Source organism: Poecilia reticulata, linkage group LG23 (genome assembly GCF_000633615.1).
Source record: "Poecilia reticulata strain Guanapo linkage group LG23, Guppy_female_1.0+MT, whole genome shotgun sequence".
NCBI lineage: Eukaryota > Metazoa > Chordata > Actinopteri > Cyprinodontiformes > Poeciliidae > Poecilia > Poecilia reticulata.
The window spans coordinates 4,315,412-4,343,224 of NC_024353.1; the positions used below are offsets into that span (position 1 = coordinate 4,315,412).

General features: G+C 40.2%; 2 protein-coding genes across 7 annotated transcripts in view; one reads left to right on the forward strand and one right to left on the reverse strand.

Moving 5' to 3' along the window:
* The first annotated feature begins 524 nt into the window (after positions 1-524).
* LOC103459242 (sodium- and chloride-dependent GABA transporter 1-like) lies at positions 525-13,422 on the forward strand. The gene is made up of 14 exons (XM_008400642.2): positions 525-824; positions 2,581-2,964; positions 3,527-3,658; positions 4,933-5,033; positions 5,277-5,386; positions 5,478-5,610; positions 7,076-7,314; positions 7,430-7,554; positions 7,667-7,779; positions 8,284-8,415; positions 8,654-8,756; positions 8,946-9,046; positions 9,539-9,706; positions 9,888-13,422. Exons 2-14 carry the CDS (start codon positions 2,724-2,726, stop codon positions 9,981-9,983), a joined length of 1,794 nt encoding a protein of 597 aa, XP_008398864.1. The 5' UTR covers positions 525-824; positions 2,581-2,723; the 3' UTR covers positions 9,984-13,422.
* Positions 13,423-16,230: 2,808 nt separating this feature from the next.
* iqsec3a (IQ motif and Sec7 domain ArfGEF 3a) overlaps positions 16,231-27,813 on the reverse strand; it is an 88,944-nt gene continuing 77,361 nt past the window's right edge. For 4 of the 6 annotated variants that reach the window (XM_008400649.2, XM_008400650.2, XM_017302799.1 and 1 more), the window contains 7 exons: positions 25,861-26,000; positions 23,064-23,189; positions 21,607-21,706; positions 20,829-20,987; positions 19,975-20,067; positions 18,862-18,905; positions 16,231-16,962 (listed from right to left, as the gene is read on the reverse strand). In XM_008400649.2, coding sequence (XP_008398871.1) covers positions 16,408-16,962; positions 18,862-18,905; positions 19,975-20,067; positions 20,829-20,987; positions 21,607-21,706; positions 23,064-23,189; positions 25,861-26,000 — 1,217 coding nt within the window. In that variant the 3' untranslated portion in view covers positions 16,231-16,407. The remainder of the gene's footprint in view (positions 16,963-18,861; positions 18,906-19,974; positions 20,068-20,828; positions 20,988-21,606; positions 21,707-23,063; positions 23,190-25,860; positions 26,001-27,813) is intronic. The other 2 variants (XM_008400651.2, XM_008400653.2) reach the window with 2 other exon arrangements.

Here is a 27,813-nt window from a genome sequence, read left to right on the forward strand (position 1 = left end):
GTCGTTTATTGAGTCTGTGCTTTTATATTTGGATTTACGTGGGGAAAATTGCGGGCAGAACGAGACGCCAAATCGGGTTTTTGGCATCGTGTTTCGATAATGCCAAAGCAACTACTGATCCAAAGCAACGACTGATCTTGGGAATGTTTTATTTATTTATTTGTTTTTATACTCATAAAAGTTGTGCTCATTCCATGTCCCTGGCCAGTCGAGTCACATTTACCAGAGTCTGATACTGCCATGACCTCATTTGAGCCCATACATATCCACTGCCTCTGCCAGCTCCCACCACTGGCTTCATTTTTCCAAACTCCACGTGGTCTTTCAACTCATCAGATCCTTCTGTGCAAAGAAACGCCATGGTAACACTGCTGGCAAGAGCTGACTGCAGCAAACACTAATCCACAATGCCCAAACTCACATGGCTGCAAGAGTCCCCCACCCCCGCCCCCCCAGCAGAGTTGACCAATTGACGTACTGCATTTCCCCCTCAACCCCCTCGAACTCCCCCCAGCCCCCCGAGGGCCGCAGGGCTTCACCAGTCACACTGGAGCTGTAATCAAAGTGGATAGGTCGAACTTTATTACCAAGCGTTCGATAACCAGCTGCAGGATCTGCCACCTTCAAATGATTGCACACACTAGAGAGTTTCGAAATCCAACACGGGGCTCCCAGATATGTTGGTGAATCGTCGAGGCCTTTCGGACTGATGTGAATCTTTTCGTGTTTGTCTTAGGATTTTCAAACTGATGGTTTGTGCTACCGGAGCAGCTGATGTGGAAACTGAAGTGGATGACTTGACGAAGGAGCTGGGGAGCCAACAGGTAGGACAGACCTCTATACGCTGCCTCCTGAGTTGACAACTCAGCTTGTCAGAGTTTTCAACCGAGGTAAGATGACATTGTGTGCATAGGTTGTTCTTGAATAAGAAATACAATTGCCAGTGAAGGCCTCACGAAATTCAAATTTGGCTTTGAATGTTAATTTCTGTTTGATTGCCTTCTAAACTATACAACCTGTGTGAAACATCGTGGCTATACTTTCACAAGCTCCATTCAATTATTTTCCATCATCGCCCCGAACAGTGAAACCAAGTCATGTTTTTGGAACACATTTCTCACACAGACACCTTTTCATTTAGATGGTTTTGCGATGGCCTCTCCAAAACATTGAATTTTTTTTGTTGTTCCTAAGCTACTTTGAAACTAATCAGACAATATAACTTTGGGTCATTTCCAGTTTGGAAGAACCATTTGCAGCCAAACTTTTAACCTTCCGTCAGATGTCTTGAGATGTTGCTTTAACATTTCCAAATTTATGCTCTGTCCTCGTAGTTCCGTCTATTTTCATGAAGCGTTCTTCCAGCAGTAAAACACCCAAACCAAGATGACGCTGACACTTGTACTGCAACTAGAATTGTGTTTTTAGGTTTTCAAGTTTAATTCCCCAAATCTAAGGATGAGAATTGTGGCCAAGCCCTTCAAACTGCAAGACGTTTCTCGAAAAATAATCCTCTTTACATGTGGGTGCATTTTAACTTTATGTTGCTTTTGAAGAAATAGCTTTTTTTCTGGTTAAGTTGCCTTTCGGTTCATGTCTGTGCAGGAATCTTTTCACTCTGGTAATTGTTACTTTCCTTCCCACAATGTCTTCTCAATTATTTACTTTATTTTCTTCTGGGGCTGGTAGTTTTATTTCACAGAACGTCCTACTGCGGGCTTTACAGTTCATCAAGTGATCCATAATTAACCTCAATTGCATAAAGCAATCTGAACAATTTTTAGGTCAGTCAATATTTGCAAACATGAGCAGTCCTCACAAGGGTCAGGCTGCTGATGTGGGATTATGTAACAGCAAACATAATTAGTGTGAATGCGTTGTTCTTCAGAAACTGAACCGTAGACTCGTTCTTGCTCACATTGTTTCAACAACTGAATTGTGCAGGTGACTTTATCAAGTTTATTAGTACAAGTTTTCTTTAAACTTTAAACCCTAATTTCTACTATATTTCTCGTTTTTTTTGTTTTACCAATTCCTGATATTAGTTGTAACAAACAATTAAAAAACATCCGGATTGACAGAAAGACTAAAGATAAAGATATACGGTAATGTGTGGTGAATGATTGCTTTGATTAAATCATCTGTATTACCCTAAAACACTATTAATTGTTCTGTTATTTATACTAATTTTGTCACTTGTGATATAGCCGTCCATAGAAAATAAAGCAGTTACTATATATTTTTTTATATTTATATTTTAACATTCGGTGTAAAAGAAAGACGTGTCAAACACAAGGAGTTTTAAATAATGAAACATACAGTGATTGATCAAAAATGTTGACCAACAATTGAGGTATTCTTGTAGTCATTTCTAGATCTCGTGCCAAGATGGAAATGCAGAAATTGTTGTCGAGCTTTTATTCAAAAGTTTGGTGTTCTTTGTGTTGATTTATCATACAACTCCAATAAATTACTGAGTGAACATTTAATGTCATTCTTATTTTTACATTATTGTTGATACTTTTTTAAAGTTGTACAGAAAAGGTGTAGGCAACATCTCAATAAAAACTTTACTTGCAGCACATCTCAAGTCAGCACACCCAAGTCCAGATCCAGGCGGCCTAGCGCAAGTAAGAAAACCGGTCCAACATCAACACTCAGCTCCATCCCTGGCCGTGAGGACAACAAGCTCCCTGACCTATCTGGACCGGAGCGGTCCCACGATGGGGAAGACCGGGCAGAGTACAGTGGACTTAAACTCCCCGTCAGAGGTCAAACAAGCCGTCCCCTCCGAGGACCTGGTCTCCACAGCGCCCCCTGCAGATCAAAAGAAGGAAAAGGAAGCCCCTCCTGACAGGGGAAGCTGGAAGGGGAAATTTGACTTCCTGCTGTCGTGTGTGGGATATGCCATCGGCTTGGGAAATGTGTGGCGATTTCCTTATTTGTGTGGCAAAAACGGTGGAGGTAAGAGCAAACCGGAACAACGACACCAGCAGAACCACATGTGTACAAAAAGGCTTTGTAGTGATAATAATATTCTTTGATGCAGAGGCTCGAGGCTTAAATGTGTGAATTTATAATGCTGGAATATTTCATCCCAAACAACCACAGCAAAACACACACACACTGTCCCCTTTAGGCCAGAGCCGCTCCTTTCTGCTGATATTTGATTCAAAAGATAATTTGATTGCAATCGCTCCACTGAATTACATTTCATCAAAATAAGGTGCTTAGGAAGGCATTTCCTTCTTCCCCTACCATTAAAACCTTCCCAGCGGCAAGACGAAGACGAGCCTGCTCAATTTGAATTATCCAGAAATGGAATTAAACCCGTCTTCTGGTGTGAAAATAAAATAATAAAAAGTAGAGAGATCTACAGGCTTGGTTTAACGAACTTCAGAAAAACAGTGTTAACCTCAAGGATTATCGTGGCAAGTTTTAATTTCTTCTCGGCTTAAAATGAAGGGAAGTTGAGGTTAATTTAACCAACACACTGCTTACTCGTATCCGTTTTCTTCTTCTTCAGGAGCCTTCCTGATCCCGTACTTTATGACCCTGGTGTTTGCTGGGATACCTCTGTTCTTCCTGGAAACGGCCCTGGGACAGTTCACCTCCGTGGGGGGGTTAGGGGTGTGGAAGCTCATTCCCATGATGAAAGGTAATTTTTGCATTTTAAATGGATGGAAGAATAAGCTTAAAAAAATAACGTTTTTCCTGCAATAACACTGATTCATCTGTTATGTGCGCTGGTGAATGTCAAATAATGTGCTTTATGTTGGGAGTCATGCGCAGCGCTGTAAAAATGTGCCTCTTTTTACAGATTTATTTAGTTTTTCACTATATGAAACTTGAGAGTTTTCTGATCTTGAAGCTAATTTATTGTAGGAGGAAAATAACGTCGGAAAAAAATGACACAAAGAGCAAAAGTTATATCAACTTAATATGTTATGATCCTTGGGTTTTTTTACTTTAGGTTTCAGTTTTGATCATTCTTTGTCGACTATTTAGATCTTGTCATTTTAGTCTATTCCTTTGTGTTGATCGTTTATTTTCTCCTTTGCTGTGTTAGAGTACTTCTATTCTTTTTCCCTTTATTTATAATTCCTGTGCCTCGGCTTTGTTCATCTTCCTACTTGCCCCAGCCTGCCGGTTTGCTCCCCTTCACAGCTGCTGTCCATCCCCTGATTCTCCTCTGCCTGAACTCTTCCTTGGCTGTTTCTATTTCCCTGTGATTAGCCCAATGGCTCCCGTGTCACTGTCCTCTCCTTCATTGTTTTCTGCTGACTCCTTCTATGAAATGTACTGTTGTATTTGTTGTTCCAGTTTGTGCCTTTTTGCTCTCATTAAATACTTTGTCTGCGTTTTGGTCCAACATCAAATGAAAGCAAAACAACTCCTGATTGGAAAGCACATAAAGGTCTGCCTCATACCCCCCCCCCAAAAAAAAACACATTCTGATTACTCCCAGAAGTTTTGGGGGAAATTCTGTACACCAATGAGACAATACTTGATATACTGTTTCAGAATATGAGGTTGTTTTTCTTCACGACCTGGATGACTTATTTGATGGAACCCTAGACTCTGTTTTTATCAGAAAATGGCCATCAGCAAGCCAGCAAATCAAACTCTGAAAATGGGGTTGGGATTGACCTAGTCAAAGTATGGACTATGAATTTGTGAGATACAGTGATAAGACCTTAATTTTGTTTGATGATATAAAATATTTAGGCAGGTAAAAAAAAAAAAAGAAAAGAAAGAAAACAACTTTTCTCACACTGTATTTTTGTACTATGTTTTTTTCATAGAGTAGCTTTGACTTATTTTGTCTTATGTATATTTTTCTTGCGTTTTCTTCTTTTTCGGGGGTTACGGTTGTGTTTCAGGGTTGAGGAAAAGTAAACTTGAATTGCTGAAGTTCTCTTCATGTCCTAGGTGTTGGTTTGGCTGCCGTTGTCCTGTCGTTCTGGCTAAACATCTACTACATAATCATAATCGCCTGGGCTCTTTACTACTTATTTAACTCCTTCAGCTCGGTAGGTTTGTTCACCGCCAATCTCAGCAGACAGAAAGTTTTAGCTACTAGGAATGTGCATGTCGATAAAGTCAAGGACACATCACTTTTTAACATGCTTAATAAATTAGGAAGCTGTTTTAATAGTCGCAGATTTTTCATTTCTCTTTGGAAAAATGTCCTCTTTGTTTAACCCATCACCCGTCTTACCCAACATCCCGCTATGTTACGTCCCACCGGAGTCTGACTGGACTTTCTTGTGCAGGAGCTGCCTTGGCAGAGCTGCGATAACCCCTGGAACACCGAAAGCTGCTTCTCCAACTACAGCCTGACCGACACCACCAACCTGACCAGCGCCGTCACAGAGTTCTGGGAGTACGTCGGCAGATTTAGACCCGTCCAGCGCATCCGCCCGACAGATGTAAAACAGCTAAAAATGACTCTGCGTGCAACTGTGTGTCTGCAGACGCAACATGCACCAGATGACCGACGGACTGGAGACGCCAGGAGAGCTGCGCTGGCCTTTAGTGGGCACCTTGGCGCTGGCCTGGGTTCTGGTCTACTTCTCCATCTGGAAAGGGGTGGAGTGGACGGGAAAGGTGAGACTGTCTCATGGACGTTTCATGGGTTTTCCTTTAATCCGGAATATTCTGATTCTCCGAAAACATCTTATTTCAATTTAAAGCTAGGTTCGTGAAACCAAGAGAGCTTGTTTTGTTCACAAAAACGGCACTTTTTGGAACATGTACCACATTTGTTCACCAATGAAACAAAATGTACACAAAGTATTATAGGTGATGAATTAAAAAATATTGATTTATTACATGTGATGTAGGGCTGTGAAAATACCTCTTTGCCCTTAAAAACTTCTTTAAATTTAGCTTTTCCATCACACATGGTGATTTGGTATAGACAAAGATATCTTGAGTCAATAAAACATTTTTTTAATTAACATGAAATTTAATAAGTAAAAAAGCTAGTCAAATCCATAATAATAATAACAATAATAATAATAATAATAATAATAATAATAATAATAATAACAATAATAAAATTGCCCTCAAGTTAAATGATAAATGTCTTGTAATAAACATTTTTTGGCTGAATTTTATTAAGCAACCTAGGTCTGATTACGGCCTAAAATATAAAAAAACCCTCCAAAAATAATAAGTGTTTATTTTTATAAGCTACTTTGTCTTGTATTGAAACGTTTTTGGTGTTTTGTGATATTTTGATGAATATAAAAACATTTTTTACCACATAAATCTTAGTCCAGCCAGCATGCCTATATGGGCCCCATATGGGATAAATGAGGGCAAACAATATGGGTCCCAAAAGGCGTTGTCTGTGGTTTCCATGGTGGCCCTACATGGGTTTGCCCAGATAGACAACATTGTGTCTTTGATGTAGGAACAAAAGTTTACCTTAAAAGGTATTTTCTTTAGAGATAGACACTATCGAGATAAGACTTTTCTGAATCATTTATCTATTCTGACTGTTTTTATACAACAGTATTGAACCTGAACGATTACATAACTGTTGAATTTCCTTGAGTTGACAAGACTCATAACCCCCAACAAGTCCTTTGACTTTACACTGGAACTGAAATAATTGCTCGTGGGAGTCTTTAGCTCATATAGCTTCATGATTTGGATATAAAAAGCACAAAAGAGAGAAAAAAAACACGTCAGCCTGCTGCCTGGAATTTAAAATCACTGCAAGTTGAAGCAAAGTATGTGAGGAGAAACACATTTACACATTCACTGCTAGGGATAATTGGATTTTAATGTGAGGAGCCAGAGAGAAGTGAGAAAAATGGATTCCCCCAAGGTCCTGATGTTGATGGACATTACCAATTAGACGTAATGATTATGCAACAGAACTGCAAGTCACGTTTCACAAGTCCTGCGGCCAAGAAAAACTGAAAATATTTTAGAAAATCTCCCCTTTCCATGTTATTCCATTAATCACATATTCAAGAAACAGGACTTGCGGCTGAGCACACGTAGAGACCTCAAAGTCAGAGTAACTTTTCCCCGTCTACAAACTCCACTTCTCTCGCAGGTGGTTTACTTTTCCGCCACCTACCCCTACTTCATGCTGTTCATCCTGTTCTTCCGCGGCGTCACGCTTCCTGGAGCCATCGACGGCATCCTGTTCTACATCACTCCCGACTTCAACAAGCTAATTCGATCTGAGGTGTGGCTGGACGCGGCGACTCAGATCTTCTTCTCCTACGGACTGGGCCTGGGCTCGCTCATCGCGCTCGGAAGCTACAACACTTACAACAACGACGTCTACAGGTAGGGACAGGAGATCTACGTTTTAAACATCTTGATTTTCCCTCTCTAGTTTTTTTTTTTTCCTGTTTCATGGTTTCTTTTTTTTTCTTTTTTCCCCCCCATCCTGTCTCCTCAGGGACTCTATCATAGTATGCTGCATTAACTCGTGTACAAGCATGTTTGCTGGGTTTGTTATCTTCTCCATTGTAGGATTCATGTCCTACATCACAAAGAAACCGGTGCAGGAACTGGCAGCGTCGGGTACGTTCGGCCTTCGCCCCAATTGCTCAAGTTTTACTCATGCAAATTTATGATCGGATGTAAAAGAAAAAAAAAAAAAGGAAAAAAAAGTGTGATCTGAATTACATCACAGGTCCGGGTTTGGCATTTCTTGCCTATCCTCAGGCCGTCACCCAGCTTCCCATGTCTTCCCTCTGGGCCATCCTCTTCTTCTCCATGCTCATGATGCTCGGCTTGGACAGCCAGGTAGAAAAATTAAAGTTTTTCTACTGCTAATGTGTTTTTGGGGATCCATTTACAGTTTTTGCATTTATTTGTGTGCGTGACCCAATGTGGTGAGAAACTGGTGGCTGTTTTAAACAAAAGGAGACTCAAATCTAAACTAAATGACACGGTATTGATTTAATTTGAATTCATTATAAATTGCAAAAATTATGATGATATAAAAGGAGCCAAAGCAGTAACATAAAGCATCTTTGGCTTCGTTTATAAAATGTTAATAGTTCTTCGCAAAGCGACGAGTCGATAAAACAAAAGGTTTAAAAGGCATCTATATAAATTCATCAGCCGCTTTATAAATTACAAAAAAAAAAAAAGTTTCTCTACAAGGAGACGCAAAGTGAAAGCTATCAACGCTTCAGTTGATGAAAAACGTAAAATGTGACGATTAAGTGTCGAAAGGCGCAGGCCAAGCTCCTCGTGTGTGTGACATGCCGTCTGAGTCATTTCTGTTCACGCTTTGTTGGCTAGTTCTGCACAGTTGAAGGATTCATCACAGCCCTCATGGACGAGTATCCCTTGGTGTTGAGGAAGAGGAAGAAGCTCTTCATCCTCATCGTTTGTTTCATCTCCTTCGTCATTGGCTTCTCCAACATCACTCAGGTGCTCGTCTGGGTGTTCGAGCTGTTTTACTTAGCAATATTTTACAACGCAACATTCAAAAATATTGGCAACGTTGCATAAAAAGTCTTAAACAAATTAATATGTCATTGCTGATGTAGTATCTGCACAATCTCGTTTAAACTTTTCTAGTCTGGTCTGGTTACTTTTTACATTATTGAGAAAGAAATAAGATTTGATCTTGTGTTTTCCTTATGTACGTTTTGTTTTAATGTCTCAGGGCGGTCTGTATGTCTTCAAGATGTTTGATTACTACTCTGCCAGTGGGATGTGTCTCCTCTTCCTCGTCTTCTTTGAAACCATCTCCATATCCTGGTTTTATGGTAAGGATACATTCCGTTCGCATCTTTTGCTGTGGACGATGAAAGCGTTTTGGAATCTACTGGAAAAAAAAACTACAGCTGACATTATTGGACCGGATCAAAGTAGTCGTTTATCGTAGACATCATCTCTTTGGTCATCCTGTTCTCATTGCTCCCGTTTTCTTTTGCACGCTGCTTGTCACGTGACAGGAGCCGAACGATTTTACAAAAACATCGAGGACATGATTGGTTATCGGCCGTGTGTCTGGTGGAAGCTTTGCTGGCTCTTCTTCACGCCTCTGATCTGCCTGGTATGGGAACCATTATTGATCGTAACCTTTTTTTTTTTTTTTGCTCAATAAACACGTCATTGCTTTTGTTAAACTTCTTTTGAGAAGATCGATTCCCTAATTATATTGCAAACTGATAGAATTACATAATTACCAAAAATGTTGCGTTTCGCATTTGTAATTGGTATGTCGTCTCAAAACAATCCAGCCTTTACATCCACCTCCGTCGTTGCTCTTGTGATCAAACAGATCAACAACTAGAGTATTAATTGATTTGAGAAAATAACTAATCCTACTGATCAAAAGAAATGTGTGGTTAGAATTTTAATAGACTTAAAACAAGCATTTGGCAAAATCAGTCCAAACAATATATAATAAACTATAAGATATAAAAGAGCTGCCTCATTTGTTCAAAGAGGCAGCTCTTTGAACAAATGAGAGATTATCATTGGATATTTCCTGTGGGATCCCTCAGGGTTCAGTAACATCTACTAATAGTTTTGCCTTTTCTAGGGGGTCTTCACCTTCAGCGCCTTTGAAATGACCCCCCTGACGTTGGGGAAGTATGTGTATCCGATGTGGGGTCAAGTGATTGGATGGTTTATGGCTTTGTCTTCAATGGTCCTCATCCCAGGTTACGTGATCTACATGTTCTGCACTACCAGAGGCAGCATCAAACAGGTACACCTTCCTGCATAAATGTTCCCAATTCATTTTTTTTTCTGCTTTCGCTGAACGGACACGTGCAATTCCAGCTTTGCTATTTATCCGTTCGCATTCGTCTCATCCGATACGACTTTAAGAAACAAAACTCTCCGTGGTCTTACCAGAGGGCGATCAAATTCTCTTTTGCATTCGGCAGCGTTGGCGGAAGATGACAACTACCCAGGAGGACGAGAAGTCATCAGGGCAGGAAGAATTCACGCACACAGGAAGCATGGGTGAAGCTCCTGTGTAGCCAGGACTGCTCGGGTTAAACCGTTGTGACTGCCAGGACTTAATGTGATCTCTGCTGAAATGTGAATAAAAAAGAAAAAAAAAACAAAAAAAAACAGGGCAACAGAAATCACTAGAGGAAAAGCACTTCGCTCGCTCGACTCCAACCCACGTTGTGCTGGAAACCTTTTTCGACATGTAGTGGACGTTTGCATTTAGAAGTAAAGACTCTGAAGACAAACTGAGAATTTATTTATGAATGAAACTGTGTAGATAACCCGCATGCACCCTGTTATTGGCTACAATTATGTATTATCCTGGGATATGGGATTAAACAAAACACACAAAGTAGCACATCGTTACGAAGTAGAACGGAAATTATTAAAGGTTTAACTGTTTTCATGAATCAAAAATAGGAAAGTGTGGTATACATTTGCAGTAAGCCCCTTTTACTCTGATACCTCCAAGTAAAATTTTGTGAAACCAACTGCCTTAATAAGTCGGGTAATTAAAGTATTCCTGTGAGTGACTTGATGTCAGCTTTTGTACAGGCCTCAGAGGTTTGCTAAACAACGCTAATGAGCAAACGATACCATAAAGACAAAGGAACACGGCAGCCAGGGATAAAGTTGTGAAGGAAGAGTTAGTCATAATTGTAGCAAAAGGCGGTTCAGTGAAGTATTGATCCTGGGGGATTAGGTACAAACGCACAGCATACATTTTTGATTTTCATTTGTAAAAAGTGTATTTAAAAAAATAAATAATAATCAAGGGGTGTGGACAGTTCTACAAGGCACTGAATCGACTTTTGCTATAATGTGTTCATTATATAATCCTTACAAGTTCCACAGAATTACCGGAGTATTTCTAATTCAATTTAAATGTAATTACATTTTTTTTTAAACATATGTTTAGGTTTGACTTTATGTATATTAAGGAGTGTTGTTTGCAATGTATTTCCGATATTAGAAAACTAAGCAGATCTGTATTTAAAAGAAGACGCCATGTGGTGTTAAAACATGCATCTCCAAAGTAAACTTTTTAAAACTCAAATAACATTTTCTAGCCTTTTCACATTCTCAGAAGTCCAATGATCAGATTTATCTCAAGGATCTTAAAACCTTTACAGGCTGCATTACAATCACCTACAGGTAGCAGAGACCTTCCCATTAAATGGCTAATAAAACAGAAACGGTAGGTCCAGGGCAAACCCATTTGAATATTGTGCTTGTTTTATGTGCCAGTTTCGGTGGTCCTGTCTGGTGCACGAAACAGGTTGCAGTTACAGTACAGAAACAAAGGTTAGACGAAAAGCATTACAAGGAGGATCTGATCAGAACTTAAGACAGCAGCAGATAGACAAGAGGAGAATGAAATGGCTAGGAGGTGGGGTCACTGGGATTGGAGCCAGTTGAGGCCAGTTGTCTAAGTGGAAGCAGCGGAAAACAAACTGGATCAATTACAGAAAACATTAAACATGGAAATAACATGAAAAAAACCAAACACAAAACTTGTCAACACAATAAGAAAACACAAACCAACCTTCCTAGTACGTATGGATAAAAAATTGGATAAACACCGAAAGGAACCACTGAACTTTGTGGGGATTTTTCTTTTTAAATATATGAGCATCTTTTTGTCTGCTTGACACTTATTGTTTCTAGACGTAGAAAATGTACAAATTTGGAGATGCATACTTTGAAACGATGTGATTTTTGTATATATGGATTGACTGTACTTCAGCTTTTCATGTAACTAAAATAAAAAAAACACTACACATAAATACTTTGTTCAGCATTGTTTTACTATTGGTAATAAGACACATTTTCTAACAAAACAAACAACAAAAAGCCACACCCTGACAGTTGTAGTCAATTCAGAATATTTTGTTGAAATGTTTATTCCCAGAATTCATAAAAGATCCTATAAAGTGTAAGCTTAGTTGAAAAGAAGCCACAGCTTGTGAAAACGTCACTCTTGAGATGTCCGTTTTGAGCGGCCAGCTTTCAGAACAAAACTGATGTCATTGTCTGTCATAGTGACTAGTACTGTTATTTAAAGATCAGTCTGACTGTTTCCCACTCCTTAAACACATACGCTGCCTGGGGATAATGTTATTCATACTCGTTATGCTGTTGCCTGCTTAACAGCGGTTGGTGTTATGTGAAAGCTGCCCGATGTGCTTTGCTTTTCCAACTTGGGTCTTTATAAACAGCCACTCGTGGCGCACTGCTGTGATTCTGGACCTTAAAAAAAGACCTGACTCTGGGAGACCATGAGTCATACATAGATGAATCAAAAGCCAGAGGCTTTGCATCACCGTCTGAAATCAGTCATGTTGACCATTACAAAAATCTATTTAAATACAAGATTTAGTGTCTGCATAACTTGCCATTGTTCTCATGGCTATTAAATCCAATAATTGAGCCAAAACCATGTTGGTGAATTCACTTAAATAATCTTTAATTTCAAGTTGATATACTGTAAATACAGGTAGAGGAATGATTCAACTGAGGAAGATGGTTTCACCTGTGTGGCCTCAAACGTGTCCTCCGTTTCTACACCTTTCTATATGGTATTGAGCAAACACAGTGATCGACAGGCCATCGAGATCCATTCGTCATTAGCTGATGAAGGTGTGCACTGGTATGACAAAGCCCTTTTGAAAGTTTCTTCCTTACATGTTCCATTTGCTACACTTTCAAAAATGCTACATTGAACTTTTCACTCGAATCCAACCGCTTAGTGCGTCTCGCGCTCACGTTTATTGCCCAGCCGTCAAATCTGTGCTCCGAAATTCCTGAAACACACAATGTTCAAACTGAGGACCAAGAAACGGGTTGGCTAAAAACAAAAGGGGAACATGGAACAGGCGACTGCTCTGTCACGAGGCACTGAAACTTACTGTTTTGTTTCGAGTCTTTTTGAGGGCGTTACCTATTAAAAACCAAAAACATCACTTTTCTTAAAACATGTCACTCATGCCTGTTAAGTTCAAGCCTTTTTGGAATCAGGGTTCAATCAATACATTGTCAAACCAATGCCATGCAGTACAAAAAAAAAAACAAACAAGAAAATTCATCCTATTACATCTAAAAGTTGTCTCAAACAAACAAATGAGTACAATCATCATAAACCAGTGTATAATCCAAAACTCAACGTAATCTGCTAAAATTCATTACATAACCGCTGAAAGTGTGTTCCAAGCCAGTAAAAGTATTAAACTAATCATCGGAGCTGTTCATTCATTTTGAAAGTGCTAATTCCTCTCATTGCATTATGAAACAACAATAAAAGCAATCAGTGGGATGGAAACAACGGGGCGGATGGATTTGTTTAAAATGAACACTCATCAACTCTGCCTACTGGAACACAAGCCCACTTTTTTTTCCTTTTCTTTTTTGTTTTCCCCACCGCTGTCTTTTCACAAGGTGAAAGTCGGGAGGAGGGGCAGGGGGACAGAAAAATGAGATAGAGACCTTCCCGCACTGGGTGTGTGATTATAAATCAACAAATCAGACAGATGGAGGTCAAATGGGAGCAGAGTTAACTGAACATCCATTCCTCGGTACCTGGTGGGGGTGGGCTTACATTTTAAGAGACAGACGCGCTTGGGCTCGGGCAGCTTGCTGACCTACTTCAGCAAGAAGGACGCGTGACAGGGCGACGGCAATTTGAAAGAGGCTGAAGGTGGCTTGCATGTCCTCCCCAACTCCACTCGCATGTGGTATTTACAATCTAAGCCGAGGTGAAACAGAAAGAGGTCAGATAGTGCATTCTTTTTTGTCCCATTCTTAATATAAGCAGTAAAGACAACAGCACAAAGAGGAGGGTCAATGCCATCATTTGCAATAGAAGCTACATGTAGTTCTTGCCTCTTTTTTTTTTTACCCCTCCCCACCCCTTTTCTTCCCCTGGAAAATGTCAAGTCTGAAAGGTCATGGCGGGAGAGAAAACAGTCACGAGAATCCGAGACGGAACCTTGGGGATGTGGGAACGTTCAGCGCAGAGAGTTTCGCAGATGAGCAAGCGGCAATCCACAGAAGGGAACACGGACGATGGTAGCACAAAGACAAATAAATGTGAACACAGATTTTAACATTTGTATCTGAAACATCTTTGCGTGATTTCATTTTGGGATTTCCTGACAAGGGTACATTTGACAAAACTGCAGCGGCTCACACAGTGTGTTGTACATACAGTATGTTACACGTGAAGAGTTTTACATAATACCCCTTTAAAGTATGAACCTACTCCAGCAGATTCCTTTGCTCTCTGACAAATGGCCTTCAAGAAGATGAACCACCTTGGATTAATTGAATTTGGTTCACCAGTAGCCCATTCTCATGGTTGTCTTTCAGTCCTATTAATCTTAAATGTTAAATGATTTATGACCATGGTTCTCAAACTGTGCTACAAGTACCACCGGTGCCTTTGGTGGTATTCAAGGAAATTTGCAAAGAGATGTGATGTAGGCCATTAGAAAACCAACAATAACCAAGATAAGCAAGTTGAGTACAGTTTTTTCCAGAAATGTCTCAAAATTGAAGTGTGGTGGAAAGACTTTTGTTAATTCCAAGTACAGACTAAACGAGTTACCTATTACTGGTAGCTACTTTACTAGTGTTCAAGTTTACTGTGTTCCAGCTCCATGTTCAAAAACCATTCAGATTGTTAACCAATATTGTGAGAGACCAAGCTACTGATCCCTTACAGTGTTAGTAAATGTTAATAACAGGGCCGTCAATGACGCAATCCGCTCTTACAAAGAAATCTAACCAAATTAGCGCATTAGACAAGTGCAATAAAGTGGAACGACAAAGGAGGTAAGAACTGAAGGCATGCTGAAAACAAACAGAAAAGCATAGAAACCCAAGAAAAAGTTTCAATCCGTCAGCATTTAGAAAACAATGTTGTCTCTCATCAGCTAAGGTTAATATAAACTGATTATATCATAACTGATGGCCTATGAAAAGGTTTTGCCATTACCAAGGTGCTGCACAGGAATCATCACATAAGACCTTTCCAACTTTCTCGTTTCCAAATGCTATTGGTTACACTCATACTTCTGAACTTCTGAATTAGAAAACAAGTACCATCGGGTTCATAATCCGGATCAGTGGCAGTTTTTCCATATGGTACGTCATTCCACTTTGTTACAAATAATCAAATTTACACATTTGTGCTGATTTATTGACAATTGGATTATTGTTTTTCAAGGTAATTCTATAATTTGCTTGATTGTCCCCAAATAGTACAGAATAATTTATGAAATTAAAATCATAAAAATGAATCAAAATGTCTACTACTACTACTTTGATGTTCAGTTGGTCAGAAATTTACATCGTTTCTAGTTGAACTTTGAACTTCACCTGACCTACTTGTGACTTTTTTTCAGCTCAAGTCAGAAATTAAAATGAATATGGGGCACAATTAAATTCTGCAACTTAACCTGACCTGCAGTGTGAATTAACGGTTTTCCAAATTACATAATAAAACTCAAAAACTCCCACGTCGTTGTTTTTATGTGTGTCAATGTGGAAAACTTTACTACAGCGGTACTTGTTATAAAAAGTTTGAGAACCACTGGTCTATGTTAAATAACCACTGAGAGTTCTTAGGTGATACAGACACATTACAACGGAAGGGTGGATAAAAAAAAACAGCTTTTCACAGAAAGACATTTTGTTTTTTAATCTAGTGGAGTTGAGAGGAAGAGAAGAAGGCCCTCCATCACATAAATAAGTCAGCAAAAGCGCAAATGGCTAGAAGAAGAGGCCCGAAAGCACTACTATCTTAAAGTATTTTTTCTGCTTTTTTTATGTTTTGTTTTTTTGTATTTATCTCTTTAAGCCCTAGCATTCAGTCAAGTGCAAAGAAGTCATTGTTTAGTGGAGGCATATGTATTTTTGGCACATGTTTTCCATTAAGCGTCAGCTAAACACGCGTGTGTACGTACAGCACAGTAAGTAGGCGTGGGGTCTGGGACAAAAGAAAGGAAAACGCAAAAAGAAGCAGGAGGTCCTCGGAGTGTTGAGCATCCATTCCTGGAAATTATCACAAAAAAACGTTTCAGGGATTCATTTGTGGTAAGAAGTGAAGAAAGAATCCATCCCCCAACTAAATTCAGTGTCTATAGTTTCCATTTTCCCCTTGCGAGAGTTAAAACTGACATAAAAGTTATAGAAATTTGTTAAAACTACATAATATTTCAAAATACATGAGCAATTGAGTAAAACTTTATATATATATATTCACTTTATTTCTCCTAGTCTGATTTAAAACATTTATCATTTTAATATTTTCTTTAAATATATGCATATAAGTGGAGTTTTATTTTCTCATTATAGCTCTTTCATCTGTATGTATACAGTAGCTGTACATTATGTACACACATATCTTAAATAGGCTGAAGGAAGGTTTTGTGAAATTTCGTGTCGATTTATTTACAACATACTCCGAGAGCCGCTAGGGGTCCGGTGTAGACCGAGGCGGGGGTCCGGGGGTATATACTGGTGCGGGTGGTTGTAAGGTGGAGGCGGGGGAGGCAGCGGGGGCTGGTGCCCGTCGTTGCCGTACGAGCCGTCTGGTGAGCGGACGGGGCTGGACATCGCAGACTGGCTCAGCTGGTGGTGGTGGTGGTGGTAGTGGTGGTGGTGGTGGGGGTGGGTGGGCGTCTGGCTGAGGAAGGCCTCCACGCGTCCGTGGCCGCTGCTGTCAAGCATGATGACTTTGACGATCTGCTGGCACTGGATGAGCGCCTCGGGTCGCAGGTCGGCCACGCTCACGGCGGGTTGGTGCTGCAGCTGAATGGGGAAGTGGTGGGCGGGGGTGCTCGCCGCGGAATGCAGCCGCGGGTGTTGAGGTGGAGGCGCCGGCCCCTGTGTTAACCCCTGCTGGAAAAGCAGCTCCCCACGGCTGTTAAGAAGGGCCGCGCTCTCGGGGCTCTGAGCCGCACTGCTGCTGAGCTGGTACGTCTGAAGCCTGTTGTGAATTGACACCTAGTTTAGAAAACAGCCAAGAGAACAGCATCAAATGTTATAAAACTGGTTCCTCCTCTACAATCCGTCAAGCGTTGTTGTTGTTGTTGTGTTTTTTTCTCTTTTTTTGTGGGGGTGGCAGCACATTCACACACACACGCGCGCAACCACACGGGGCATGCGTAGGAACTTAGGTGTTAGGGATTAGTGAAGGTGTAAAAGCATTGTGACTCTCCTCACTCCACCCCCACAGGTGTTGGGAACAGTAGACTGGATGCTGGGAAGACCAGTGTTGTGACTGGGGGAGGGGGGAGAAGGAGAGTAGTGAAGGAAAGAACGGTTCTACGGGAGGGGCCCCGTGGTTCCAAAGGAGGACACTGGGGGGCCTCCTGTGTCTCCCTTCCAAACCACTGTGTGGCACTATGGTGACGGTGGACACAGGGTGCAGGGGGTTTGGGGGGACTTCAGGGTCGAGGCAACCAGAACATAGACGGAAGTCATACGAAGAAGAAGAAGGAGAAGGAGAAGTGGAAGAAGAGGACAGGAGGTGAGCAGGCCCACAAGCACAGATGTCTACAGGAAACATTAATTTATAGTGTTAACATTTCTCTCTAAAATCTAACCAAGTCCACTGAAATGAATAGCTTGCCACAAGATGCTAGCCATGACTGTATAAGGGAGTTTTTTTTTTTTTTTTTGGAACAAACTGTCCTAGTTTCTAAGATAAATGTGCCTCGACAGCCAGTCGTTCCCCACCAGCCCCTGACATTTACTGTTGGGTGTGTGGCAGATTAGTAAGAAGGTAGCTCAGACCAAAGAAGGCTGACTTGAGGTGAAATATAGGACAACAAAACGCACTGGAGTCAACTGAGTACATAAACGGATTTAAAATTCCTCTACTGCTATTAGTGGACAGCATAGAGGCATTGCACTTTTAGAGTTAGTTCCTGGGTTAATAAAAACACCTATAGGTTCAAGATGGAAACAAATATGTCTAGCTGAGCATGTCATGTTCCAGAACAATGAACTTTAGTTCATTTTTGGACTTTTATTCTAAAAAAAAAAAAAAAAAAAAAGGAAAACCTTGTATGTTTTTCCTTGCTCTTATTATGTGCAACTTTGTGCTTCCCTAACAACAAATCTCACTGAGAGACATTAGAAAAGAATATTAGAATATAATAGAAGCTTACAATAGCACTGTGGCCAAATGTGAAGAATTAAATTACACTTTTGTAAAGGAGCAGTGACTAAAAAGATTGACGGCCTGAAAAATCACCAAAGAGCTGTGCGGGGAAAAAAAAAAAAAAAACCCAGCAGAATGTCAAGATGGCCCTTGTATTGGGCTTTCTTACTCCCACCTTCCACTCCACAGCCACATAAAGCACTCAAAAAGGTCACCTGGACCCTTGAGGACAAGTACTTATGGTACAGTAGTTGGCTTGCACAAAATGATTCGCCTGAGAAGTTCCTGGCAAAAAGGGTAGGTGGGGGTCTGACTCTAGGTGAAGTAATAGTTGAATTTATCCGTCTATATATTCTCATGTTAATTAGGGTTCCGTGGTAAATGTCCTACTCTTCAGAGTACGCAAATCTAATTAAAACTTTTGGGACAAAGAGAACGCATATTTGCTATGACTTTTATAACCCTTCCACATCGCCATCGCAGATGAAGTTTTTTTTTTATTTTTATCGAATAATGTTGAGTGACCTCACATGCCCGCTGCAATTTACCCAGTGACACTCACTCACTCACTCACACACGTACACACACACACACTCTCCTCAGTCGCACCTGCTTGACGCCTCTAGTCCTGAACACGGGATCGGTCCTGATGCTTCCTCCTACCTCATCCTGCCCTAATGCTGAATCCACTGACTTACCTGCTGTTGGGAACTTCGACCCATCTCAACTGCACTTACCTCAACTGCATTGTGTCCGCTTCTTTCATCTATCTCTGTGTTTCCTAGAAACGGAAGGGAGACAGGCGAGTAAACGGCACGCCGACGGCAAGATTTGTGCTCTGTTTCCAGCATCTTAATTTGAAAAGTTAAATATTTAGACAGAGCTAAAGTGGAGGAATTTCTTCAGTGGGGGAGTGATGTGGGTCGGTGTTAATGCGTCCAAATTGGGATGTAGCTACAAATCAAATCAAGAGGCCAGTTCGCCTCTACCTGCTCTGCGCTTTGCACAATTTGCAAGAACAAAAAAAAAAAAAAAATTGTAGTCAGTTTCTTTGGCTCGTTTATTGTCTTTGCAGCATTATTATTTAAATTTTTACAAAATAGCTGTGTCTTGATCCTGACGTGTTTTAGATATATATTCATTATTATTGCAAAAGTCCAACCATACCAGTTATTTTCTCCCCTGGATTTAGTTTCATTTATTCATGTATTTTGTTCTTCATGCTTTTAGACTCTCTTTTCCCCTCAGTTTGTAGTTTCTCGGTTCTTCTCCAGCGTTTACCGCTGATCTTCCCTCAGCCTGCCGGTCTGCCTCCTTCCACAGCTGTTTTCCATCTCCCGATTCTCCTTTGGCTGCACTAATCCCTCAGCTGTTTTCCATTTGCCTCTGATTAGTCCTTCTGGACTGCTTTGTCATTTCCGCCTCGGTATTTAAGCTCTTCATTTCCACATGATTGTTCTGATCGTTCCAAAGTTGCTAGTTTCTGTTTCAGTTTGAAACGTGTAGGAAATGATAGCGCGATCAGATGTTTTCTTTATATCGCAACAGAATTTTATGAAGTTTTTAGGAATCTGCAATCTAAAGATAACTCTATGATTCCATACACACACAGCACAAAAATTAAGGGCTTTGTTAGTATCCAGAAATATAACAAAGTCAACAAAAATGACACAAAAATTCTGAAGTTCATAATAGATATTTCATAATTTCTGATAATGGTCACCTATTTGAAAATTTACCTTGCATTTCTTCAGTTAATAAAGTTGATCACTTCTTGTAATTTTTTTTTAAAGCAGTTCACTCTCTCTACTCCCAGCCCCCCCCACACACGCACACACACACACACACACCTGATAGCGAGCCCTGTTTGCTGCGCAGCTCTAGCTGTGTCCCATTGCTCTTAACTGAATGCATCTTGGCTCCTTGCTGCTTTTCTAGCTCCCCTGCAAAGAAGAAAAACAATCAACATCATCATCATCATCGAGATAAATTTGAAAAAATAAAAAATGATGACGTTGACTTGTGATGTTGAAGAAGGAAAACATTAACCCGCTTACTCCTGTCTTTCAAAAGGCGACACATTTAAACGTTCACACTCAACTCATAGAGAATCAAATCCACTAGTTTCTAGGGATAAACAACCCTTTTCTTAACTTCTGCCTGTCTTCACCATCTTGTTCATCTTTATTCCCTCGGCTGCAGGCCATCCCTCACTGTGAAAGGTAAGGCGGTTGCTTCAAATCCCAGCAGGGATGCTTTCTTTGATGCTCTCTGCCAGGGCAGATTCTTGATGCGAAGGCTTTTCATACGTGTCAAAGTATAGACAAGGTAAACTGTGCTATTGTCTGGAGACTTTGAGAAGCATCTAACCCTATCCAGCTTCGTTAACAGCCACAGAGTTTTGTACAAATTGAATGATTTTTTTTTTATTTAGGCAATTTCTCTGATTTGTTTATTTTTTTTTTTACAACAATATATGAGAACAGTCTTGCTCAACAAAAAAAAATGTCTGCTTTGGTAAAATTGCAAGAACATGTTGCAGGGTATGAAGAAATGATTAAGTAATCGACCTTAAACCTGATCATTTTCCACTTAAGAAGCAACGGCAAATAAATTCTCCCTATTCAGTCGGCGCAAGTCGAACAAAGAGTGTGATTACTGCCTTTTTAATAGTCAACAACCATCTCTGGGAAAACACACTCACACTCGATGCGTATCTGCTCCATCTCTGACACCTCTGCGATCGATTCCTTTAGGTCTTCAACAAACTTGAGCAGCTCCTCTGCACTTTGGGCACAGAAGTGGAGCACCTGCTTCTTGTCTGAGCCGTACGGGGAGAGGATCGTGATTCCATGAGGGTAGTCTGTGGAGTTCAAAAGAGATCGGTTCGCTCTCAGTCGTCGGGTGAGGGGGTGGAAGAGAAGCTAAGGTGTTGCTGCACACATAATCAGTCGGTTTCACGTAAAAACCTCTTATTTGCTAAATTTCAAAATGTTCCATCAGTCTGTGTTGATTCTAACTTATTTTTAATCAAATCATTAAATCAGAGATAAATTTATGCTATATTTATTGCTATTAATAAGACTTGGATTTTTTCTTTTTTTTTAAACAGCATTTCTAAACCTTCCAAAAACATTTAATAGCTTATCAAAACTGGTTGTATAGTTGGAGGTGACTGCAAACATGCCCTTCAAGTCCAGCAAATGGAAAGGAAACATATAGCATTTGTTGCTAATGTGCAACATGTATATGCTTAAACGAGTTTCACTGGTGCATGCATCCTCACATTTGTCTGATGGTCGCGTGTGTCTAGGCTAAAATGAGTTTCAAAGGTATTGTTTTAATGCAACGGGGGTCTGCATGTCATGGCCCCAAGCCTTAAATGGAGCCATTTGTTGAAGCAAATGCATTTGCAGAATTGCGTTTTCTGCTCCACTCTCTCCCAGTTATTTTTAAGCAGCCAGGACATAATGGTCACTTACATTCATTTTCAAAAAGATGGAACTGCATGCCAAGTAGGCCCAAAGCTTTGCAGAAAGTATAGGCGGCAGAACTCTTCTTCTTTGGACAGAGCTTCAAAATCTGCAACAAGAAAAAAAAAGGGCGGGGGGAGGGAGCCGCTTAGAAACCATTTAAAACTATTTGTCATTTGAAACTAATTTAAAGGGCAGGCAGCCAGTATTAATGTTCACCCTAACCTTCGAAGTGTCTCTAGCTGAGCATCATTTGAATGACAAATAACTCCGTGCCAAACCTACATCATAATGTATCAGAGATGCCGTGAAGCTTTTTCACTAACCTTCCAAATAGAGAAAAATGAGGCAAATCTGTTTCACAATGATACCGTTTGGTATAATTTTCCAGGCAAGTGGTATCAAACAGATACGTCACGCTGGCACTTTAACACCTCATGACATGTTCAGTTGCTGGAACAGGGGACAAATTAAATACAAATGATGTCGTTTTTTCCTCTTTGGGAAGATTTTTCTCAAGGTAATTCCTACCCGGCTTTCTCTTGCTAGAAAAAGTTTCTCTGGGGAAAAAATACAACACTTGTAACTTTTAATTCCAGCTAAACAAAAATTCAGATTTGATTTTAGTAGCCAACATGTTTCAGCAACTACTTTAAATGGTCTTTTTGACCTCGGTTCCTGCAGATCCCAGTTACTTTTATGCTTCAGTGGTACAAAGAGGGGGGAAAATGTCTGCGCCGCCGCAGCGTTTCTTGCTGAACTGATCAGTACTCGACGTAATTATTAGTGGAGTTAGCTCCTTTGGATAAATGATCCTCATGTGTCTCTTAATGAGAACATTAATTATACCCAACATTAAAAAAATAATCACTCGGTGCTTCACGAAACTTTAAAATCGCTTGGAAATTTACGATCGGCTTCTGCGACAGCTCTGCGGAGGGCCAACCTTTTCTTCAGAGGGTGCGCCACATTTGCCGCCATCTATTATTAGAAGAAGCAGCTCAAGAGTTCTGAGTTACAAAACAACATAACAGTTGAGAAGCTTTCAGAGGAGGTGGTGCACTGCAGCTGTCACAGCGAAAAGAGCAGCTTTAATGCTTTAACTGGGGCGGGGGAAGCATGAACAAGCATTTGAGGACAGAAAGGAAAGCAACAAGGCACTTGGAGTTACTAATGATTTTTATTTTATTGAGAATACCCTATATCATTTCCTCATCCCCCCATTTCCAAAATGCCCCCTTCCAGATGTTCTCATTGCTCATTCATGCCTAAACTCTACTTCCAAGTAGTATCCATAATCTTTGTAGTAGGAAGCAACTGAAGAACATAGACTTCTTGTTTGATGAAAGATTAAAATATTTTGTGCTAGTTCTAAAGGGTTACAGTGATGGAGGACTCCACTGAGACAAAACTGAGATACACGAAACCTAAAAAGACTCTTAAAAACTCCGGGACAGTAATCTTACCACTATTAGATCATTGAAGAGGAAGACTTCCCTCTGGTGCGCTGCTTGTTTCTGTGCCTTGTTGACGTCTGTTACCTCGAAAAGTCGACTGCAGCACACTAATCTTCTGTGAGGGACGGACAGGACCTGCAGACGGGAAACTGGTGCCTCGTCAAGTGACTCGAGAGGGTTTCAGGTGATTCAACAAAACGGGTGAAGAGCCTATAGCACCCTACACGATGTGTAATCTCAGAAACGGAGCATGTGGGAAAAGACGGGTCTCATCTCTCCAAAAATACCCAGAGATCTTGAGTAAAAAAAAATTTATTGCAGCAAAAACTAAAAATGAATGCGTTAACACAGAATGGCAAGGGAGGATACAGAGCATGGGGAATCTGACTCTAAATTTGGTATGTTTTGCTGGGCCGACTAGATAATAACCAGGAAGTTTGTCCAGCTGCAGATTCAGGTGCAGAAAGCATCTGTCAAACTGTCAAGAGGGGAACCCTGGCATAACTTACTGATGAGGAGGAGCAACAGCTAAAAGGGTGCAGGCTGACAATGTCCTTAGGGCAAGACTGCGGTTTGGGCATTTTAGGCTCATCTGGCCGCTGCACCTGCAGTGACCGCTTCCGGGGTTACTTCTGGCTGAATACAGAGATGCTTGACAAACTGTTGACCCGGCAGGGAGAGCTCAAAACACAAAATGATTAACCAAAACAATACATTTCAACACATCCTTGTAATTAAATGTCTATATTTATAGTGCTAGACTCTTTCGCAAAGCAAACAAGTCCGTACATTTTTTTTCTTTCTTAAATTGTTGCCATTCCTCTTTTGAGCTTTACGTGTCTCTCCAAGTTTAACCAGATTACGGCTCATGCCTTTGGAGAGTGATCGGATCTTGTTTTCACCTTCTTCTCATCGGCTGTTCCCTCAGATCTCATCACTGCAGGCTACAAGGGCTCCAGCTCAAGTCTTTTCATTACACTAACGTCACAAAAAAAACATGTACAAACCTCATTAGGCTGAAATGCCTCTTATATCGATTTAAAAGGAAAATTCTAGGCAGTGTATCCTAAACATGTAGTATTATTTAGCCAGTATAGTACCGTACATCATTAAAATAAAAAATAAAAACTTGGGCGAATATCTGAAAGGAATTTTGTTGGATATTTTTATTCGACCTGCTTTCCTCTGATACACCTAAATAAATAAAGTTGAACAAATTTACTTCAGTAAGGACCAATAATAATAATAATAGGAAAGGTTAGTACTGATTTAACTATGTATTTCCAAAACACTAATTCAAGTTTCTGAATTAATTTTGCATGACCGTCCTTGTTGTTGAAGTAAATCTAAATCCTTTAGATGTAAAGCCATTATTTAGGTCCAAACACTGTTATGTTTCACAAATGTTTTACCAGGCAGCTATGAAAGGTAATTAGCATGATAGATTGGTCACTGGAGGATGGTATAGCCGTGCTAAAGAAGAGGAAAAAACTGTATCAAAGTCTCCCCTCTTTTTATGGAAGACTGCTCCCGTTGGCGAGAACGTTCACTTCCTGTCAGGACAATCCATCATTGTTTGGGTATGACAGCACTCCTTCCATGATCTCACAGCTACTCATCTATCACTGAGGGACTGAAACGCCACCAGCCAAGAGGGCATGTGCAATTATTTAACGTCAGTGTTTCAGTGTCACTTGGAAAGTTGGGTATTTCCTGACATTAAATCTTGAGACCAATTAAACCAAGAATTTTTTATCTTCATTCGCCTTTTTTGTGATCATATAAAATGGATGAAAAAGAGAAAAATACTTTTTGTTTAAAAAAAAGGGTGGATGAAGCTGACGGTGTGCCTTTAGTTCAACTCTTAGTAATGGACTTACTAAATTGATCTGAACCACAGGACCATGAAACCCGTATGAACATCTCAAACCCAGATAGATGACACCACTATTGTTGTCTGACAGCTGGCTTGTTTTGCACTATTGGAAAAAATATCTGGCAGTTTTACAGTGTAATTTTTAAACAAAGACATGGGGTTAACTGCTTTCTACCTGAAACTCAAACAAAATCGGAATTTGTTTTTTAAGATGCTCGATGTAATCAGTAAAACCCAGAAACAATGATTTTATAGAAAACGGTAAAATTATTAAATTAAAAAGCAAAACATTCCTGTCAGCGCATATTTATCTGGCTTCTTCCGTCTAAAAAAGAAAAAAAAAAAATCTCTGAAACCGTTCCTGTACTACTTCTAAGAGTCTTTCCTTCAGACTTCAAATGCATTTCTCCTTAAGCTAACTGATTAAACACAGACCTGAAATAAAAACTCAGCTGTGCCAATCAGGAAAAAGTAATCTTTCTCTTCTTAAAGCTGGTTATGTCTTATAATTGCATTATTGTAAAGCTAAACCCATCAATTAAAATAAATAGGATGAAGTTGGGTTTGTTTCTCACAAAAATCAGAGTTCCGCAACATTTATTAATGTTGCCAAACTCCACAGGGAGCAGCTGCATCCCCCATTTGGGCGCCGCTGCCACTGCTGAGCAACAGCACCCCCTGTGTTAATTTAAACCCTTAGATGCCCGATGATAGCGACGGCTAATGACGTATCTGGATGAAGTAATGACTTGTCCTAATGAATGAGCTGTAGATGAGACGTTTAATGAGTAATAAATGCGGTAAGTGATTGTGATAAGGGCATGAATAATGACTGGGTTATTTAGCACAGAAAACGTTCCGGCAAAACTCGATTTATTTCTCTGGCCAAAAGTTTGTCGGGAAAAAAATATTTAAACTTTGCGTCCTTACCGTTTTCATCCCTACTATGGACTGCTCGACTTTGGAGACGTAGGTGACGTGGTCTTCATTTGAGCGCAGCTCTCGCAGTTGTATTCTTTCGTAGATGCCCACCACCATGTCTCTGGGGATGTCAGCTCCGTCGTCGACACCTAAGACGGCAATGGGCAAATGGATGCAAACTATTTGAAAAATAAAATGAGTGAATTGTAAACTTCTTCAATCCAACAGCATACTTTTTGTTTAAAAGCTTTTTCTCTCTCCTTAAATAATAGCTAAGGGTAATTTGCGGGAGGTAACACTTAACTCTTAGAATATTTGACGTCCAGAACATACAGCAGCTCAAAGTAGCAGTTTGACAGAAGTAAAGCTGCATGTCATTAGGCTTAATGTGTGCCCTCAGAACGCTCCCCGTTATATTAAACACAGCTGTGTTCCTCTGTGTGGTACGTTGGCTCTTCAATGGGGTGGGATTTGTCTGAAGAAAACGAAGCCGCCACGCCACAACCGATGGCGATGCCAGTGAGTCACGAAGGGCCACTGCTGAGACTTCACAGCACATCACGGCGTTGTGGGTGAAAAGGAGATGGCCACAGGGAAATGTGTGCCAAGTGTCAAATTAATACGAAACACTTTCGCTCCTACATTATCTATTTCTTGGCTTTCTCCCTTCCCCCCCCAGTCCTTCCTGCTTTGTCTCCGAACGCAGCATCGCACATGTGACGAAACCAATCGTTTAACTCTGTAGAAAAGCCTTGAATATCAGAGCGAATAACTTGAGTGATGAAACCGTGGCACAAAACGTCATCCTTTTTTTTTATTCGTCAAGAAGGTCACTAAAAAGTCATCTGAATTTGTAAAGATTTTACCACTACCACCCTAATTACCTCCTAACCATTTGAGTATAAAACACTTGGTCTATTTACTGTGTTTTGCAAATTGGGGATGCAACAAAGTGAGACTTTTTTTGGACATCTGGACTAACACAGATCAACCTAAAAGACTGTATTACGTTAAATGAAATAGATTTCTTGTAAGTACAGCTTGTGACCAGAGATGGTTTACTTTTGTTTGGAAAACATTAAAAAAAATTATCTTGCACCTAAACCTGACATATTCTCTGCATGTTTTCAAAAACGCATTCCGTTATATTCATTTCAAAGTAACAGTTTGTGTCTGATGAATAGTGGAAGCACTGTTTTAGGTTAAACTCCATTTAAGGTTATGGGTAGGGTTAGTTAAACTCTTGTTTTCAAAATGCCAGTTTTCAAAATGGCTTCTGCCACATAAAAATGAAATAAAGAATAAATGGGTTACACTATCTACAAGCATAAAAAAACGTAACTAAATCATATAATTGCACAGCTTCTTTGCAAAACAAAAAAACTTAGTCTGAAGAGAGCTGACAATTGACACAGGAAGGCATCTAATGTGGGAAAAACATTGCGCTAAAATAAGCGACAAGCATATGCTAAAAGATTAAACTTGTAATATTGTTAGTTTCCTTATGCAAGAAGTTATTGAAATGCAAAAAGGGTGTGCACCAAACTACTAGATACAAACAGGATTCATTCTGTACCACTGTGACACACTAGATTCACTTCAGAAGATTATTACTGCAAACTTGGTTAATTTATCGCTAAATTAGTTAAAGGTTCCACCGTTCATCATGACTGCTGATTTCAGAGGCTCGAATCCCATTTCACCCCAGCCAGGCAGCTGAGTGAGTTGTTCTTCTGTCAGCGTGCGAGAAGGACAAGTGTGGACAAAAGGTTGAGAGGCAGAATACAAAACAAGAAAAGACACCGGAGCAAACAGACAGCGCCGCATCGATAGGTTAGATAAGATGATGATGCATGGAGAGATGGAGGGAAAAATTTAGGCAGAAGATGAATAGAGAGGCCAAAAGAGAGTGGCATATTTTAATTTGCATAAGATGCTGGAATTGATTTTCCAAGCTAATTT